Genomic DNA, 18,960 nt, shown 5'->3' with positions numbered 1-18,960 from the left:
AATTTGACAAGTTTCTGACCTTCTGCTAAATGCTAGTGAATAAAACACATAAGGTACTGGACAGTCACCCTCTCAAAAGAATTTCACACATACTTATACATTTTGTACTAACCAGGCCCACAGGGCAGAGTCTGGCAAACTCCCCTTGGCGTACCCAATATGCCAAATACCAGTAACAATGATGGGTCTCATTCTCCTAAAGAGCCTTGAATATAATCTCAGGGCTAGGATGAAGGAGACGTTACTGGGGCCTGCTCGAGGCAATCGATGAATAACAGGATGATTTGAGATTTGTGATTTTGTGATTGAGACAGAAGCACAGTATATGATAGGAGCATCTGTTTAACTGATAATATGATGAAAAGATATTTTGAGGATGTGATATCTAGGCAAAACTTAAAGGACATATGGGGATTGGCAGTGCAGACAGGTAACCTCATCAGTTAAAAAGTAGCTGTGTGAAGGATCTTAAAGGAAATAAATTTATTTAAGAAAGTAGAAAGGGGTCAACCTATTGTAAGCATAGAAGATATAGAGTTATATATGTGTGAATGTATATTTATCACTTGATCACTTGACTTCCCGTTAATCGTTGATTTGCTCGAGCAGGTGCCAGTAACGTCTCTATTTGTCCCTGTCGTGTGCTAGTGTAGCCCAATGGCGTCTGTTCACTCTAGGAACACGAAGAGCCTCAAACCGATTGTTCATGATCTTGATGAAGAAGTCTGACCATCTGGTAGGTGGGCAGCCACGCAGTCTTTTGACATCCCGTGGAATCCAGTTGGTAACAGCTCTAGTCCAGCAGTCATCTCTAAATCTCATTACGTGACCAGCCCATCTGATTTTTGACACCTTGGCAAATGAGACAGCATCCCTGATTCTTGATCGTCAACGGAGGTGGGAACTCTGGATTCTTTCTCTCATTTGAGTGAAACGTGATATTCCAAGCATAGCTCTTTCAATTCCTCTTTGGGAGACCCGAATAGCATTCTCATCCTGTTTACATAGGGCCCAGGTCTCTGAGGCATATGTTAATGCAGGAAGAACAGTGGAATTGAAGAGATGTGCCCGGAGCCAGAGGTTCTTTGTCCTCTTAGCTATTTCTTTGATGCTCTTGAAGGCGTTGCAAGCCGCTCAGGTGCCAGGTCATTTGTCATGTTGACTTCTCAACCTAGGTACACATAGCTGTTGCATTCGGAGATGGTCGTTCCGTTGAGAGTGAATGGGGCATCAGGAATGAGGCTGTTTCTCATAAACATTGTCTTCGTAAGATTCAGCTGTAGTCCTACCTTTCCACACTCACGGTCGAAGTCGGCCAGCATTTGTGCCGCTTGGCTGATGTTTGGTGTTATTAAAACAATGTTATCAGCAAAGTGGAGGTGGTGTAGTTGCCAACCATCTATCTTCACTCCCATTCCTTCCCATTCCAGTCATCGTATGATGTTCTCGAGGGTTGCACTGTAGAGTTTCGGTGAAATGGTATCACCCTGCCGAACCCCTCTCTTGACATGGATGAATACTTCTTTATAGCATGGTGAGATCCTGGTAGTGAATCCGTAATACAGCTCATGGAGGATCTTGATGTATTGAGTCTGAATGCCCTAATTGGCTAGGGCTTCAATGACCACTTCCATCTCGACAGAATCAAAGGCCTTCTTTAAATCAATGAATGTTAGACATAGCGGCATCTTGAACTCCCGAGAAACCTCAATGAGTTTGGTTATCGTGTGGATATGGTTGATGGTTCTGAATCCTTTGCGGAACCCGGCTTGCTCTCATGGTTGTCCTTCATCTAGTGTTCTTCCAATCCTATTTAGGATGACTCGAGTGAACAACTTGTAGATGACAGACAATAGGCAGATCGGGCGATAGTTGCCAATGTCATGGATGTCTCCCTTCTTGTACAGTAGTACAGTCCTGCTGGTTTTCCACTGGGACGGAACCTTGCATTCAGACAGGTAGTGTGTGAAGAGCCAAGCCAGCGTATTGATGAGTACTAACGGCAGGTTCTTCAGGTGTTCAAGTCTGACCTTGTCTGGGCTGGGTGCTGTTCGTTTCTTTACCTACGAAATGGCGTGTCAGATTTCGGAAGGGAGAACATTGGGAACGACATATCCATCCTATGGAATTTGGTATGTCGGCAGGTGGACATGGCTATCGAAGAGATTTGAGTAGAAGTCATGGATAATCTTCTCCATTGCCATTCTGGAAGATGTGATAGAGCCATCAGAACGTTGGAGGGCAGTTATCTTGGTCTTGTAGTTGGCAAAGGACAGGCGGGTGTTACGAATACTTTTCCCGGCTTCTGCCGCATCTACCAGCACTTCTGCTCTTCTCTCTTTGAGGTCTTCCTTGATCGTATCTCTGCACTGCTTTGCGAGCTCGGACGTTTACTTGCGGTTGCCTGAGGCATGCGCCAAACCACGTTGGTGAATAAGCTCAAGAGTTTTCGAAGACAGGCGTTTTTTTGTGGCTATCTCTTTCTTGGCGTTCCTCGCACATTCATGGATGTGCTGAACCAGTTGATCGTATTCCTTGTGAATGTTGTCAACAATGGCATCTTACCATGTTGCCGCAATAGTGCCAAAGAGCTCCCTGTTGGTGGTCATTCTGGGAGTTCTCTTTTTAAACTTTGCAGCCCTTTCTCCCCGCTCTGTGAAGTAGAATTTTGCACGAAGGAGACGGTGGTCTGATCCTGTTTGGAATTTTGGGACAACAGCGACATTGGTCAGGAAAAACCGTCGATTGAATATGAAGTTGTCTATTTCATTGTGGAATCGTCTACCAGGAGATTCCCATGTCCAACATTTAGATTCGGCCTTCTGGAATCTTGAGTTACCATGGATGGTCTTGGTCGACATGATGAACTCAGACAGTCTCTCACCCTGTTCGTTCCATTCTAGGCCGTGGGTCCCAATGTGAAGTTCTTCAGCTGATCTTTCAGTCCTATCTTGGCATTAAAATCACCCACAATCATTTTGTAGAAGGTGTGGTCTTCTTTATAGAACTTCTCCAGCTCCATGTAGAACTTCTCAATTTCTCTTTCATCATAATGAGATGTTGGTGCGTAGACAGCGAAGATAGAAACTGCCAGCAGTGAGCCACATATTCAAATGTTAATGTGTGATTCAGGTTGTTAGGCATTCAAATGAATCAATGCTCATGGCCAAGTTTGTGTTGACAAGGACACCGACGCCTCCGACACCTCTTTTATGGCATGTTCCGAGGAACAATTCTTCTCCAGTGTCGAAAACGGCATGATGAGATTTGTGCCTTCTTGTCTCGGTCAGACCAATGATGTTGTACTTGATCATTCGCGCTTGTACCATCAGGTCCTCGATGGATGCATCTGATGCTAGAGTACGTGCATTGAAAGTACAGATGATCATTTTTGTCTTCCTTCATTGTGGCAGCCTAGTTCGGCCTTGATATTTTATCAGTCTCTTCTTTCTCATCCTTCTCAATGCTGCCATATTGGTGACAACTTCAGGGTCTGGGGAATGAGACCCATTGTAATTACTGGTTTTGACATATCGAATACACAATGGATAGCTTGCAAGGCTCTGCCGTGCAGGTGGAATACTCTCAGTAGCTTGCCAGGCTTTTTCAAGAGGGATGTATATTTATATTATATAATATATATATATAAGTTCCATAAGAATAAAAGTAAAGTAAAAGTAAAGACCCTCCCATTGATCATCGATTTGCTCGAGCGGGCCCAGTAACGTCTCCATTGGAGACTTTGTTGTTACTGTGTCTGGCATATCGAATACTCTCGGTAGCTTGCTGGGCTCTCCGAGAGGGGCGGAGGAATCGAACTCGAGTCGGCCATGTTGGCTGCATGCAAGGCAGATGCCCTCCCTGCTGTGCTATCGCTCCAGCCCTTTTACACTGTTTTAAAAGATTACTAGTTTCTGAGGAATGGCTTGGAGAGAGACATAGACAGAAAAGAGATAAGTTGAGTAGCTATTGATGATGTCAATAGGAGGGGTGATGGTTGTTAATCCAAGAATTAAATATTGACAGCATACTTGGCTATATTCTAAAGACCAAATTTACTGGATAAAAGAATTGAGGTAAATGTTGTACAAGTATGATATACAAGGATTTTCTCTGGATGACTCTAATGGTGAAACCATTGACAGATCAAGAAATAGAAGGTAGAGAGGAGAAGGTAATATATTCAGCTGCGTACAAATTCTTAGTATCTGTATATTCAGTGGTTCAGTGGGCATTTGACCACCAGAAGAGTGGTGTGGGTTGAGAGTTTTATGAATTGCTAATACTTTATTTCATAATTTTTCTAGAATATGGTAATATCTGTATGTAGGTTTATTATTTTTTTCTGGTGCATTTTTTCCTAAAAGTGCAAGGAGCCACATTCTTTTGCTTCTCAGTTGCAAAATGCTTTTTATGATACAGGTTTTAAGATAGGCAAAATTGGTGATGTCAAAATCTAAGAGACGTAGCAGGTTATAAAATATTACTTGTAATTGACATTTGAGAAACAATGGGATGATAGGCCATACTGAAAACAAAAATATAGATTTGTGTGTCCCTTTTGAAGTGCTGACAAATACTATAGCAATTCCTATAACATTAACAAAGGCTCTCTGAACCATAGGCACTTTAAAAATACCTTTGTAAAAATAGTAACAGTTGGCCTGGGCACAGGATGACTTCCTCCTGGATTATCTTTTTTCTCCCATGAATGTAACCTTATTATTCTATTAGGCACCTGAAAAGATGCTTAAATTTAATTTTAACCAGTGTTTTACAAATGTATCTTGTGTCATTCGTTTTTATTTTACTTGATATAAGGTTTTCTTATTTGTGATAATTCCTGAAACATAATGATGATGATTTAACCACTATCTTAGTTTTCTTATAATTTATCAGTCTAGTTAGGGACTTTTTAAAAACAAGTACCTTTTATCATCTTCCTGAGGTGTCATTACCAAGCTTTGCTTGAACACTTTATGTGACTTTTATCCATTAGCAGGAACAATAATTTATTTTTGAACAAAATATTATCTCTGTTTATCAATAAATTGTCCTTACTTTAGCTACTTAGCATCTTTAGAGCTACTTAGAGTGAATATATTATGTAACTCTCTCTACCATAACCTTTCACCTCATATCTTTTCCGATTTTGTTTCTTTCCAATTTTGTTTCTTTTATTCTTATATATTCTTTTGAATATTCTTTCTCTTTTCAAAAAAACTTCCATCTCTTACTCAATCTCTCCTTATATTATTGGTGACCTTTTTTCACCATTGTTGTCAGACTCCTGTGATATATTCAGATTTGTTAGAACTGAACAGAGAACGTTCAATATTGTCTCATTTATTGGGTCAGAGTTTTTTCCTATTCAAAGGTCCATTTTTTCCAGTTAATTTTTTTCTCCTCAAGAGGAATGTGGGATTTATATACTAGTAGGAAAAAGCAGATATTAGACAAATAAATTATATTGTATATTTGAAGGTGACTGCTCTGGAAAATATATATATTACAAAGTAATATTACAAAGTAATGGTGCTCAGGAGTTCAAGCCAGTGACCTGTTTACAATTTCATCTGGGGATGTGGTGAAGAGGAAAAGAATTGGACACTCATTTCCATTCTTGGTGGTAGCATAGCAGTAGGCTTGTTCAGTAGTTCTGAATGATCTCAACAGTTGGACAGACTAGCACAAACCCTATCCAAAGGTTTTTCTTCTTCTAAGTCCTTTTATATGTCTTGGTCTATTTTGACTTCCATTGAAGAGTACCACAGACTAAAATGACTCTGCATAAATGCATTGCACATACTGCTAGAGACTGACAAATCTATGCCTAAACTATTGATAGAGTTTTTTCCAGGTGAGGGCACTTTCTGGTTCATAGAAGGTACTTTGTGTTCTCATATGATAGAAATCAGCTGTTTGAGGGGGTTATTTGGGATCTCTCAATAATCACATTCAGTAGTGCAGCATCCTCATGATCTAGGTACCCCCAAATCTCTACTGTCCACTATATCATGTATTAGGTTGTAATAAGTAAATTTTGGAGGAACACACATGTTTAGTTCAGAGCAACCACAATGCTTTTAACTATTATTAGTTTGTGTAAGTACTCTATCAGTGTGTAAAGCAGACTGCCAGAATGCCAACCATGGTGTGTGCACACCATCTGTGCCCAGCCTAAGAAATAAGACAGTAGAAGTCTGGAAGATTACATGGCACTCTTCCTCCATTTCTGAGTCTGAATATTCCCTGCCCTCCACTAAACCCTGATTTCTCTGTCACATGGCACTAGCAAGGCATGTTCCTGATTGTTTAATACACAAGCAAGAGAACTTCATCATGAATGTAGTATTTGAATAAAGACTCTGAAGTGATAGAGGAAACAGCTAGTGCAAATGAAGGGGTATAGAGATGTGCAATGTGACTGGATCTGAAGGAGCAGAAGGAAAAGTAGCCAAGAATGAAGTTACAGAGGTAGAGGAAGCCAGGCCATGGATGGTCTTAAATTAGTTTACCCTGAAAAAAATGAAAAACCATTGTGAGGGGATTTGAGCAAAGGAGAGAAATGGGTTTACTTGTGTTAACTTTTTCAAAGGTTTATCTAGCTTCTGGTCTAAAAAGTTAAAAAAGAAAAGTCCTTGGAATAGACAAAGTTGAAATAGGAAGACCTAGTTGGGTGGTTCCTGCAGTAATTCCCAGGGGTGGTGGCAGCTATGGCAATTGTAGCCATACATTAAGTGAGATATTTTGAGCTTATCCAACAGGATATTCTGACACATGAGCTGTGAGATTGAATAGCAAGAGAAAATTCAATGACCACTTGAGAGTTTTTGGCCTGAGCACCTGAAAGATTGGATATTTTGTTTGTTCAGGGAAGGCTCAAATAGAGCATTAAAATTTCTATTGAAAAATTATCAATCCAAATGAATAATTTTCCTCACTGTTTAGCCATGTCTTCCTTGCCCCTAATTTGTAAGCTGACCTACAAAGTTAGATGTTCTTTCTTATTTGTAATATCTCTTGTAAACATCTCACTTAACACAGTGTTTGACACATTCACAGTGACTTAGTTTCTGCCAATTATGTTTTGAAAGTAAAAAATTAGAATCATGGTCACATATTGATGAATTGGATGCCTAGAAATAATCAAATCCCTAGCAATGTCAAATGATAAAATTTTTTATAATGATAGTTAAGATCTTGTCCTATTTTTTTTTTTGGTTACTGGATTATGTGTTTATGCTGTACACCATTGAATGCAAGGTAACTTCTTGTTTTTGCCCCAATTTTTCATTTTAGATGTCTTCCCTGCATTCTTTGAATTTCAAGTTTAAGATTTGTTCACATAACAGGTGTTAGTGTTCAGTTAAATGAAACCTATCTGAGTTATTTTTAGTTATTTCAGTGACAGTAAAGAGAACACTTTAATACCCTAAAGAACAGTTTTTGTTTGTTTTGGGAGCCCACACCCAGTGGTGCTCAGGTGATCATGCAATTCCTGGTGCTGAACTGTATCACTCTGAACTACCTTCCCAGCTCTGAACAATGGGGTTTTCAGGGACTGGGGGTGGAGTATGGGGGTTCTTTGTATGTGAAAGATACATAAACAGACACTTAATACTATGAATGTTTTGCAAGTCAAAGAGGAAGACATTCCTACATTCTAAAATAAAACCAGGTTAAGGATCTCACATTTAAATTAAACATTCATTAAATGCTCAGCATGTTCTCTGCTGCTAGGCCATCTGTAGACAGTGTTGGTTAAAAAGAGCCTCCCAGATCGCTCATCAAAGCATCCCACATAGGAACATAATTCTTCAGGAAAGCCTCTCCGCCCCTACAGAGAAACAAGCGCACAGGGACCATGGAGTAGGATTATCATTGGTCCAATTGCCTGATAATTTTGCTAACAGTGTTTTGGTACATAGATAAATGCAAACACATGGGGTTATTACGGCTTAAAGCTAGGTGTTAAGTAGTTAGTCCTGGAGAATAATTAGAAAATGCTTAGAGTAATGTTCATTGATACATGTAAAAGATAACAGAGTTCAAAATGATTTGTGAATTTGATAGTCAGTACCTTCAGGAAAACAGTTCATTGAATTTAGTCACTACCCTACAAAACTTTGAAAGTTGCTAAAAATTCGTGCTCACTTCAGCAGCACATAAACTAAAATTGGAACGGTACAGAGAAGATTAGCATGGCCCCTGCGCAAGGATGACATGCAAATTCGTGAAGCATTCCATATTTTTATTGTATAACTGAAACCCAAGCACAAAAATTTGTAAGTCTACAACTGTACCTCATGGTGTTTCACTAATAAAAATTAAAAAAAAAAAAGAAAGTTGCTGAAAATTCAATGGATTTCTACTTGATCATAATCATTAATTTTCTGACTAAGGCAGAACATACTACTTTCAAGAGATGCCTTGACAACAAAAGTATAAACATCAGATGCCAATTCACTAGTGCTTTTGAAATGAAATTTACATACAAGTAGTGCTACATGGAAGGTCTGATGCTAAATGAAATGAGTCAGAAAGAGAGGGACAGACATAGAAAGATTGCATTCATCTGGGGAATATAAAGTAACAAAATAGGAGACTAACACCCAAGAATAGCCGCGATAAGGACCAGGAGGTTCACTCCATGGCTTGGAGGCCAGCCACACATGCTAGGGGAAAAGGCAGCTAAGATAGAGAAGGGAGCACCAAATAAAGGGTGTTGGGAGGATCCTCCCAGAATGAGAGATGCATGCTGAAAGTAGACTATAGACCAAACATAATTGCCACTGAATGCCTCTTTTGCAAACCACAGAACCCAAAAGGAGAGAGAAAACAAAAGGGAATGACCTGCCACAGGGGTGGGGTGGGATGGGGGTGTTGGGATGGGGTAGGAGGGATACTGGGAGCACTGGAGGTCGAGAATGGGCACTGGTGATGGGATAGGTACTCAATCATTGTATAACTGAAACCCAAGCACAAAAATTGTAAGTCTACCTCTGTACCACATGGTGTTTCACTAATAAAAATAATAATAAAAAAAACTATTCTTTCTTAAACTATCATACTTCTGTGTTCTTGACTTTCTTTGTAGTTGTCTTAGAGCTAAATAATATTCACTAATAATTTTGGCAGTCATTTTATTGTGAGTATGCTGATGGTTTTTACTTCTAATTAAGCAAATATTTTTAATGAAATATTGTATTTTACACTTTGCTTGTATAGCTTGGTAAAGTTGATAAATAATATATGACAAATTATACTGAAGTATATTCTTATTATTACCTAATGAGAAATATGGAAGTGACTAAACTATGAGGCACTCATTTGTTAACGTTCCATGAACATTAACCCAACTAAATGCCAGGTAGTATGATGTGAAAATTGTCATACAGACCTGCCTAAATGTGATGGTGTCTCTTAGAAAGGCTTTTTTTGCATTATTGTTATTATTATTATTATTACTATTATTACTTGGCACCAGTAGGAATAGAAATTGTTTAAACTAGGAAAGATCTGTACATAAAGCATGTCATTTGCAAATGATTAATTTTAAAAGTTCCAATACTGAGTTAATACTGTCTCAGAGAATACTTTGAACTATCTTTCAAGAAGTTCTCTCAAGCTATGTGATGTACTAACAGGCATCCTATTATAATATTATCCAGGAAGGTGAATACTAGTCTAGGAAGTGAAAGGGTCAGGAGTTACCATCAACTGCTTACTGTTTGAATGTCACTGTCACTCACTGGTTGTTTCTAATTCAGCCTCAGAATATGTACTTACCAACAATTCTTATACTAGCCTAGTCTTAGCATATTAGGAACAGTTTATTATAGGAAGTGCCTATCTAAATATAGAAATAGACAAATATTCTTTCTGAAAAAATAGGTAAATTCTCAGTATGTTTATGCATTTTGCAGGTTAACCCATCTGCAAAATATTATCAAGTATCTTCTTCTGACATTGCTTACATCTTGATTTAAATCCATGCTTTTCTAGGGAAACTTCTCAGCTTATACTTAGATCTATGTGAGTTGCTAAGCATTCAAATGCTATTTTGCTGGCTCAAGAGAACAGAGGACCAAAACAAAGTAGAAATGTATGTATGTATGCATAGCAAGACAACAAATAGTCATACTACAATATGTAGAAATGTGGAAAGCATCCCTAGCAATTCTTAACATGTTTAGCCAGGAGCTCTATAGGCAGGGATAGCAGGAGAAACCGATTAACATTTTACTCTTAAGTTTCCTCTATTATATAACATAGGCAATATTATGTGAATGTACTATTTAATAGCTATCATATAGCTGAGAAAATATAGGCCTTTAATTTAGGAACATGATTGATAGTTAATGGTTCTCAGGGATCTTTGGGAATGTGCTCTGAACATATTTTACATTATTTCCTTTGTTTTATGCTATTTTTTTGTTGGAAGTCATATTGAGAAGTCAAGTAAGCAAAAGATGAGTTGAACAAACAGGAGTAAGAGACATAAGGAGCTTATAAAACTGAATACCCTGCTGAGATACTTGTCCATTCATCGGCCTCAGTTGTTTAGCACTGAACCTGATGCTGTTGGGGATGCAAAGCCATATATGACCTGGCCCCTGCTCTCTAGGGTCAGTGACTAATAGGAGAACAACACAGGAGCACAGGCAGTAATTAAACAACAAAGCCAGTAATTCCATGATGCAATGCCTACCAGAAGGTTAGAAAGGACAAAGAAAGTGACAGTGTTGTGTGGATTGGCCAGGGAAGAGCTATGGGAGGGGCCTGGTCTCAGCTTTGACCACAAGGAAGTTAAGATCAGCAAAGGAAAGGTAAAGAAACAGCTTTCACAAGTCGTAGGAATTTTTGAGTTGAAAGGCAAGTTGAGTTCCTTGGATAGTATTAAAAGTTGTTTTGGATGGAAAAAAAAATGTGTGAGAAAGTAATGGAAGATTTTCTAGGAAGTCAGGAATTGCCTTGAAACACAGGTTAAGAGTTTAGATTTCATCATTTTGAAAATAGAATAAGGAATCTATATTCAGAGTGAGTAGCTGAGATTTAGTACTGGGGGAAAATGAGAAGAAAGTTGGAAGCAGTTGTTCTATTTGAGAAATGACATATATAGCATATTGGGGTATGTACTGAACTAGGATATTGGGGCTGAGAATTTGTCAAGGAATGGCTTTATATTTCAGAAGAAGCAAGTGAACAGGAAGAGTCAATAGTATGTTAATTGACATTGGGAGAAGGGCCTTTGGAAAAACACCAGCAGTTATTTAAATGAAGAGCAAATCTCTGGGAGGTTGAACAGGATTACTGGGAAGATTTGTTTCAGACCAGTTCACCTCCCAAGAGTGTAATGAAGACGTGTGAAATCACCAACAGATATTCAATGATTCCCTCATAGGAGGGGCTACTAGGGCCAAACCTGGTAATCCCACACTCAGGGTCGCATTCAGTAGGGGGGTGGGGGAGTGGGGGGAGGGAAAGGGAGAGAGAGAGAGAGAGAGAGAGAGAAGAAGTGATATTGTTTATATAAAAGACTCAGGTTCACTGGTAAGGCATTACATATTTCAGGAACTCAGATAGTTTAATATGATAGATTATTATCCAATAATCCCATAAGTATATATTCCCATTGTTGAGATCATTTAAATTGCAGTATTTGTACTTTCATTGATTTTTTTTGCCTTCCAATACTAACCTTTTATTATATTTGAGATTCTTCCATCTGAAATAGATTTGGGTATATTTCAGCTGCCTTCATTGGAAATAATAGTCTTATTTGTTCACAGATGAAATACTCTCACAAAGATATTCAAGGATGAACATTTAGAAACAATTCAAGGAGAAAATCCGGGTGCCTGTTCAGGAGTAAAGTGTGGAATGAAGGGTTCTAATTTACATCTTCACAGATAGAGGATAGGTTTTCCTGCCACTAATAGAGTAGGGGTTTCACTTGTGAAATTAGACATAGTCTTCTCTCCTTCCATATTTCTCTTCAATAAAACATATATCGTGATTTCAAGGAAATAAAAAGCGTACCAGTTATATGCCAATAAAGGAATTGTGCAGATTATCAATATTTTCATGATGGCACCTCTGACCACATTTAAAGTTTCATGAATGCAATGGGATAAATTGGAAATCAAATCTACAAAAAGGCAGAAGAGTGTGACAGCCGCCTTGCCAGGCAAGGTGTCAAAGCTACTCCTCGACACTTCATGATTTTTGACCTTTCTTAAACCTGCAGACCACAATGAGCTGAGAACCAGAGGTTGAAAACCATTGCTTAAGCTTATAATCCACTGGCCAGAACTGCCAATAGCTTCACCACCCTACAAGAACACTAGTATTCTAAGTTTTTTTTGGAGAAAATAGTTGACATGTTTATACTTTGGGGGTGGGGGCAGAGAATAAAGATGATCCATAAATTATATGAGTGAATTTCTAACATTTTCAATGGGATCTACATTTTCTGTTAGTACCACCCTTAAGACTCATTTCTTGGAGGCCAGAACAATAGTACGGTGGGTAGGGTGCTTCCCTTGCATATAGTCAACCTGGTTCAATTCCCGGCATCCCATGTGGTTCCCCAGCACCACCAGGAGTAATTCCTGAGTACAGAGCCAGGAGTAACCCCTGAACATCTCCAGGTATGACCAAAAACAAAAAAAAAAATAAAATAAAATAAAAAAAGACATTTCTTTGTATGAATTTTGATGCGAGGCCAATTTTACATTAAGAATTTATAGGACTCACTATTTCTGGTGATGTAACAGAATAGGAATTGAACACCATGCCAAGATAAAGTCCCTCCATGGGTGGAAGGGGTTCAGTGATGCCACGTAAGGGCAATTGCTGTGTTCATTTGTAAATGGAGAGACTGCTATGAATTACAGAACAAACACCAATCAAAATTAAAACATTCATGGCCAGAGCAACTATAGAGTGAGTAGGGCATTTGCCTTGCAAGCAACTGACCTGGATTCAATCCCTGGCATCCTATATGGTCCCCTAAGACCTGCCAGGAGTAAACGCTGAGTATCACTGTGTGTGTACCACCCACCCCAATGTAAATATTCAGTTTATTCTGTGTTTAGAAATACTGATACAGAAAAATAAGTAAAAAGTAAAGTTTGGTAGTCCAACAATTTTCTTGTGATCGTCAGGAACAAAATGAATTTTTTAAATATTTGTTTGCCAATACCTAAATGCTCTTTTGCTTCTCTTTTTCTTTCTCTAAAGCCCCTTCTTTGTTCTGTGGGTTTTCTCTTGTCACTCCTCCAGACTACAGCTTTGTTCCCCCTTCTTCCACTCCTTTCTGGTCAGGTACTGCTTTATTGCTTTTATATGTCTTTTCAACTTGCTGCAGTTTTCACTTCTCTGTGTGGCTTCTCATGTAGATACATCTTCTCCCAAACAGTCCCTCAGTCACTTTTCCACCATGCACTTCACTTATCTCTGTCATAAAACCATTGTTTGCCATGACATTTTACCCCTCCAGTAGTGTGTGTGTGTGTGTGTGTGTTTATGTATTTCACTAAAAAATTTTCTGTTTTATCTATTGGGAAGAGATTAAAAGGGAACAGGGACAAAGGTATAAAGGGAGGGATGAAGTACTTTATAAGAATCATTTGTTTTTTGAGGATCATAACTTTTATTTAAGAACATGCTTACATGTTGGAACAATAGTGTAGTGAGTAGGGCACTTGCTTTGCACATTTCTTACCCAGGTTCAATCCCTGCCTGGCATCACATATGGTTCCTTGAGCACTGCCAGGAGTGATCCCTGAGTGCGACCCAGAAGTAAGCACTGAGCACTGTTGGGTAAGACCTGAAAGGTAGGAGAGACAGAGACAGAGAGACAGACAAGCCAGACACAGAGACAGAGAAAGAGAGACATTGAGAAAGAGAACATGCTAAAGTTTTAAAATTAAGAAAATACCAAAATCATGTTCTCATTATTCTGTGCATGGGCATTTTGGTCTCGATTTCTGTCACTTAGATTATTTAATGAAGGTACTTGTGGAATATCAGGAATTGCATTTGGGCTAAAACAGGTTTTCCTATAGATTGTTTAAAAAAATTAACCTGTAACTCCCAGTGCAGTCATAAACTTTATAACTAGAAGGACTTAGAAATCTTCTTGAAGAGATCTTTCATTTTATAAGTGAAAAAATTGGGCTTAAAGGAGTTCAGAGACCCAGGCGAGGTCACACTCTTGAATTGATGATCGGGGTATTTTATGTTTAACCGACTCTAAGAATGGTGCCCCCATAACAGGACAGTTTTCACTAAGAAAACGAGCAAAGTGGTTTGAGTCCAAACAGTAAAATAAAATGACCACTTTTACTCCCTTTGCAGTCCTGACATCTGCTGCAATGCTCATGATCGACACCTGGAAACTAAAAAAACTTGTTAGTGCAAAGTCCTGACTCCAGGCTGGCTGGCCCTCCAGGGAAGCCAAAGCTGTAGCTGGGCTGCCTGTGTGTGCCACGGATACAGATGCAGGGCATTTGCCATCTGTTTTCTTATCTCATTCTCAAAATTCTTTAAAATTTCAGGGTTCTAAAGTCCCACCAATCCCAGGTGAGTGATTCTCAGAATCACTGTCCATATAATTGAAAATATTTTCTAACCCCACAAAGCAACAAGTGGAAAGACTGATGTAAACTGAGATATGAAACAGTGCAGACAAGAAAACACACAGCTTGATCTACTTCCGGGACAGAGCCGATGAAAAAGCACTCTGTCTCCTCTTAAAGCTTAAAAATCAGGGCTGGAGCAATAGCACAGTAGGTAGGGAATTTGCCTTGCACGCAGCTGACCTGGGTTTGATTCCCAGCATCCCATTGGTTCCCTGAGCACACTACCAGGAGTAATTCCTGAGTGCAGAGCCAGGAGTAATCCCTGTGCATCATCGGGTATGATGCCAAAAGCAAAAAAAAAAAAAAAGAAAAAAGAAAAAGCTTAAAAATCAACCCCACCCCCACTCCTGCCATATACACAGAGAGAATATAGATGGGCACCTGCACAGCTTCTTTTCATTACATATGTTAGTAAAAGTGTTTTGTGAGGCAGTATTTATTTGAAAGAATGAAATGGCAGTGTGTTTTATGAAACTTAATTTAAGCTTCCTCGTATCAGGGGAATTTTAGCTAAAATAATAACTGAGTTTATCCTTAAAGCATTTTAAAACATAGACACACACAAAAAACTAGTGTGGAAGTGATGACATATTTAACATGAAAATCCTGGACTGTTTTGAGCTTCAGTCAGAAAAGTTACAAGGATAAAAAAAATTAATAAAGCTGTAATTGTCGAGTTTCTAGTTAGAAACAGCTTTTTTTAATGCTATTAGTAGGAAATTTGTGCTAGTTACATTAGATTCTTTTTATTTTACATTCTGTCACCTTAGGTAGTGATAGCAGTTTACTCAGGTATTTCTGAAAAGGAGTTCTGTGTTTAGAATTCTTTTTGCTTTAAATTTTAATTAAGATACAGTAGTTTACAATGCTATTGATAAGGGTTTCTCATGCACATAATTCTAACACCACACCCATCACCAGTGTACCTACTCCCTCTCCCCTGGACCCTCAAACCCCTCCCACCCACCCCCAACTCAGTTGTGTGAATCATATTTAAAGTTCTTATGAAGCCTGTGAGAACAGAACAGTGATTCTTTGAACTTTATGAAACAAACGTGACTGTACCTGATTGAATTGAAACAGCAATTCTGCTGCTTTCAAGCTCCTTTGCCATTATCACTAGTCTGGAATGAAATCACGGCCGTGCATCTTGATAGCATCTGCAACATTCATCTGATCAGACTTTTCTGGTCGTTAAACTGCAAATCAACCCTGACTTGCCCTCTTTTCTCAACAGTGCTGAGTCCCAAAGTGCTGGGGATTGCCATTGCACGTTATGACTTCTGTGCGCGGGACATGCGGGAACTGTCCTTGTTGAAAGGGGACGTGGTGAAGATCTACACGAAGATGAGCGCGAATGGCTGGTGGAGAGGAGAAGTCAATGGCCGGGTACACATTGTTCTCTCCTTGTGTGCGTCACATGGTGAAGCGGGGGTGGGAGGTGCAGGCACCCTTCCTACTGCACGGTAGAAGCCCCTCAGCTGCACTGCTGCCTTCCCTCCGCATCCTGTCCCCCAGTGTGGCTCAGCTTCAGAGCCCCTCCCTGGTCAGAGGACACTGTTTCGAGTGAGTGCGATGATAGCATCCATAAAGCTCACTGGGGCAAGTTTGATGAACTTCCCATTTGGGAAAAAGGGACTGAGAAGCTTTTCCCATCCTTCAGCCACTACATCTCAGAGCATCAGTTTTTTAGTGGCATAAAATAGCTCTTATGTTCTTTTGATATAAATTGGAAAGAGTCGGCCATAGCGCCCCAGTCTTTCCCTATTGATTCTATAGCAGAAATAGGAAGCTTGAAGTAGCAGAAGCCCTGCTTACACAGAGTTTTCTTTTCTGTGTATTAGTTGATGAGATCGCAACTTCAGAGCATTAGATTATTCTCTTCCCAGCATTCATTCAAGCAGTCATGGAGCCATTTGATCAACCTTTGCCACCTGCCAGGCATAAATCCCCGGTTTTCCAGTTTAGCCAGGGCAGAGTCCTGATGTGTGTTGCTTCTTCTCTTTTCCAGGTGGGCTGGTTTCCATCCACCTATGTGGAAGAGGATGAATAAATTCCAGCCCAGCATTGCTCCCTACATTGAAAGTCAGAGAAGGAAGGATCCAAAGTCTGCACAGCATTGTGAACTAAAGTGTTTCAAAAAGCTGCATATGTGACCAGGCAAACATCCTCTTCCTCTTCCCCTCTTAGTCTTAATGCTGGGGCTTCAAAAGATGCTGGTACTGACAGATTAATGGTTTGCCCCGAGCTGTGCAAGAAACAGCCTGCCAGTCTGTCATTGTCAGGGACCAGGAAAAAGCCAAGAGCTTCTCTTCGCCAAAGAGCCCTGCAAACACATTGGTTCTTGTTACTTTTTAACTTCATCCAATCAGACACCAGGGACACCAGTCATTAGTAAATGCTTAACACATATTTACTTTTTCCTCATGGCCATTCACCAGGATTGTTAATAGTTCAAAGAAACAGAAGTGTATTCTGCTTTTCCCATCATGAAGGAAAATGAGCATCCTGCCATTTGGGCAGCTTACTGGACAGGTCCAGCAACACTGCTCTTAAATTGCCTCCCAAGGTGACTCATGGCCTGGCAGTTTTACCCCCAGATGCTCCTCATGATAAAAGTTAAGAGGCAAATGCTCAGGTTTGCTTCAGAAGTGTTAAATCCCAGAGGGGTTTTAATTATTCACCTGATGTCCTAATTACATTCACATGCTTCTTTATACAGAGGAAAAAAAAAAGAAAAAAAATACGTCAAAGAGCGTTAAATCTTCACCACCTTCCTAATTCCATAGATTTATTTTGAAACATCATTCTTCACTTTTTGCCTCTCAGCCTGGTGTATTTTAGGTATTTGCAACTAATCGAAGGTAGCATTGTTTACAGAAACAGATCAAGGGCTAGAATTTAGCTGAGTTGTTTTAAGGAAACAACATTGATTAATACCTGCCTTTTCCTCCCCCAGCAAAAAGACTTGGGACATATTTGCTGTTTCTCACATTGTTGGGGGGGGCGGGGGCGTATTCAGAGTCCTGCTCTGTCCAGGACTAGGAAAGAAAGCACAGCTGGCACAAAAGGAGTCAGCAGACGTTCCTGATCACCTTTACTCGGGGTTCTGAGCTTCTCACTGAGCCTCTTCCACGTGAGGGGAACTCGCTGGGTGGATGGGAACTGATGGGAGATGTCACTGCAGTGCATTAGTTTGACCACGTCTTCGCTTTTTATGTGAGGAGTCTAAACGTGCTCTTCCTGGGAGCTATAGAATCCCTAGTCAAGACAGTCAAGTTAAGACACTAACTTGGCCCTTTCCTCCTAAAGTATTTTCTTCCTAGCAACTGTCATGTTCTGACAAGAATGGGAGAGTGTTTCATGTTTGAAGAAAAAAGGAAGCATTAAAAGCATTAATTAGGTGCAGCAAAGCTGGAAACAGCTCTGAAATTTCGAATCACCTCTGATCTGAGGGTAACCTGCCCCTTCTCTAGTCCCCTTGGCAGAATTTGAAGTTCTGAGGACACACACTCCTTTCAAGACCCTCCTGTGCTAGAAACTTCTCAAATCGGATAGACTCAGCATCTTTACCTCATTATTATGTAAACTGTGATTGTGTTTTAGAAAAATTATCATTTGCTAAAACTAGTTAAGTTTTTGTATATGTGTAAATGATCATGAAAATGATTTTATAAAATGTGCTGTACAGGAATGTTAATACCCATAAGGTGTCCTCTTGGAGTAGATACTTTGCTATAAAGTCTTACCTGCCACACTGTGTCTCGAGACTGTCCTGTCAGTTACTGTCAGCCAAGCTGTTGTCATGGAGAGAGTAACTTCACATAATTCAAAACACTCCTGTGTACAGTATTGTAGCTTGTCTGTTTCTTTTATTATTATTTTAGCCAATAGACTCCCTTCCATACAAATGGTGTTTGGTCTCCCTGTTGCATTTCATGGACCTAGGTTTTCCCCAGCAGAGGCTATTCAAGCCCCCTTTCATGACATTACCAGTTACAATTTTGTCTATGTTTAATACTTTTTATTGGAAACTTTCAATGCTGCGAATTTGTGTAGATTTCTAATACCAAAGACAAGTAAAAATTTTTTTCCATATACTTTGTCTTGCCTGTATGAAGCTCTGTGTAATATGATGAATTAGAATGATATTTGCTTTGTAATATTTTGTAAATATGTCAATAAAATAGTTACTACTTGCAATAAATGGATTTCTCAAGAGTTGAATCTTTGCATTGGACAGTTTCATTATGAAGCCAATCTCATGCTACTCAGGAACATGGGAATGGAAATACCTTTGATCAGGTTT

At 39.4% G+C, this 18,960-nt stretch overlaps 1 protein-coding gene and 1 non-coding gene across 3 annotated transcripts in view; both read left to right on the top strand.

The window, feature by feature from the left end:
* VAV3 (vav guanine nucleotide exchange factor 3) overlaps positions 1–17,651 on the top strand; it is a 397,225-nt gene extending 379,574 nt beyond the window's left edge. Inside the window, exons 26-28 of one of the 2 annotated variants that reach the window (XM_056139014.1) lie at positions 13,249–13,332; positions 15,889–16,040; positions 16,663–17,651. In XM_056139014.1, coding sequence (XP_055994989.1) covers positions 13,249–13,332; positions 15,889–16,040; positions 16,663–16,704 — 278 coding nt within the window. In that variant the 3' untranslated portion in view covers positions 16,705–17,651. The remainder of the gene's footprint in view (positions 1–13,248; positions 13,333–15,888; positions 16,041–16,662) is intronic. The other variant, XM_056139015.1, reaches the window with a different exon arrangement.
* Positions 8,150–8,256, top strand: LOC130015843 (U6 spliceosomal RNA). The gene has a single exon (XR_008791164.1). It is a non-coding gene; the product is annotated as a U6 spliceosomal RNA (small nuclear RNA).
* Positions 17,652–18,960: the final 1,309 nt, after the last annotated feature.

This window comes from Sorex fumeus, unplaced genomic scaffold, assembly GCF_029834395.1.
Source record: "Sorex fumeus unplaced genomic scaffold, SorFum_2.1 ptg000131l, whole genome shotgun sequence".
Classification (NCBI taxonomy): Eukaryota; Metazoa; Chordata; class Mammalia; order Eulipotyphla; family Soricidae; genus Sorex; species Sorex fumeus.
The sequence above is the reverse complement of the archived record's forward strand: the minus strand, read 5'-3'. Positions and strand labels throughout refer to the sequence as shown.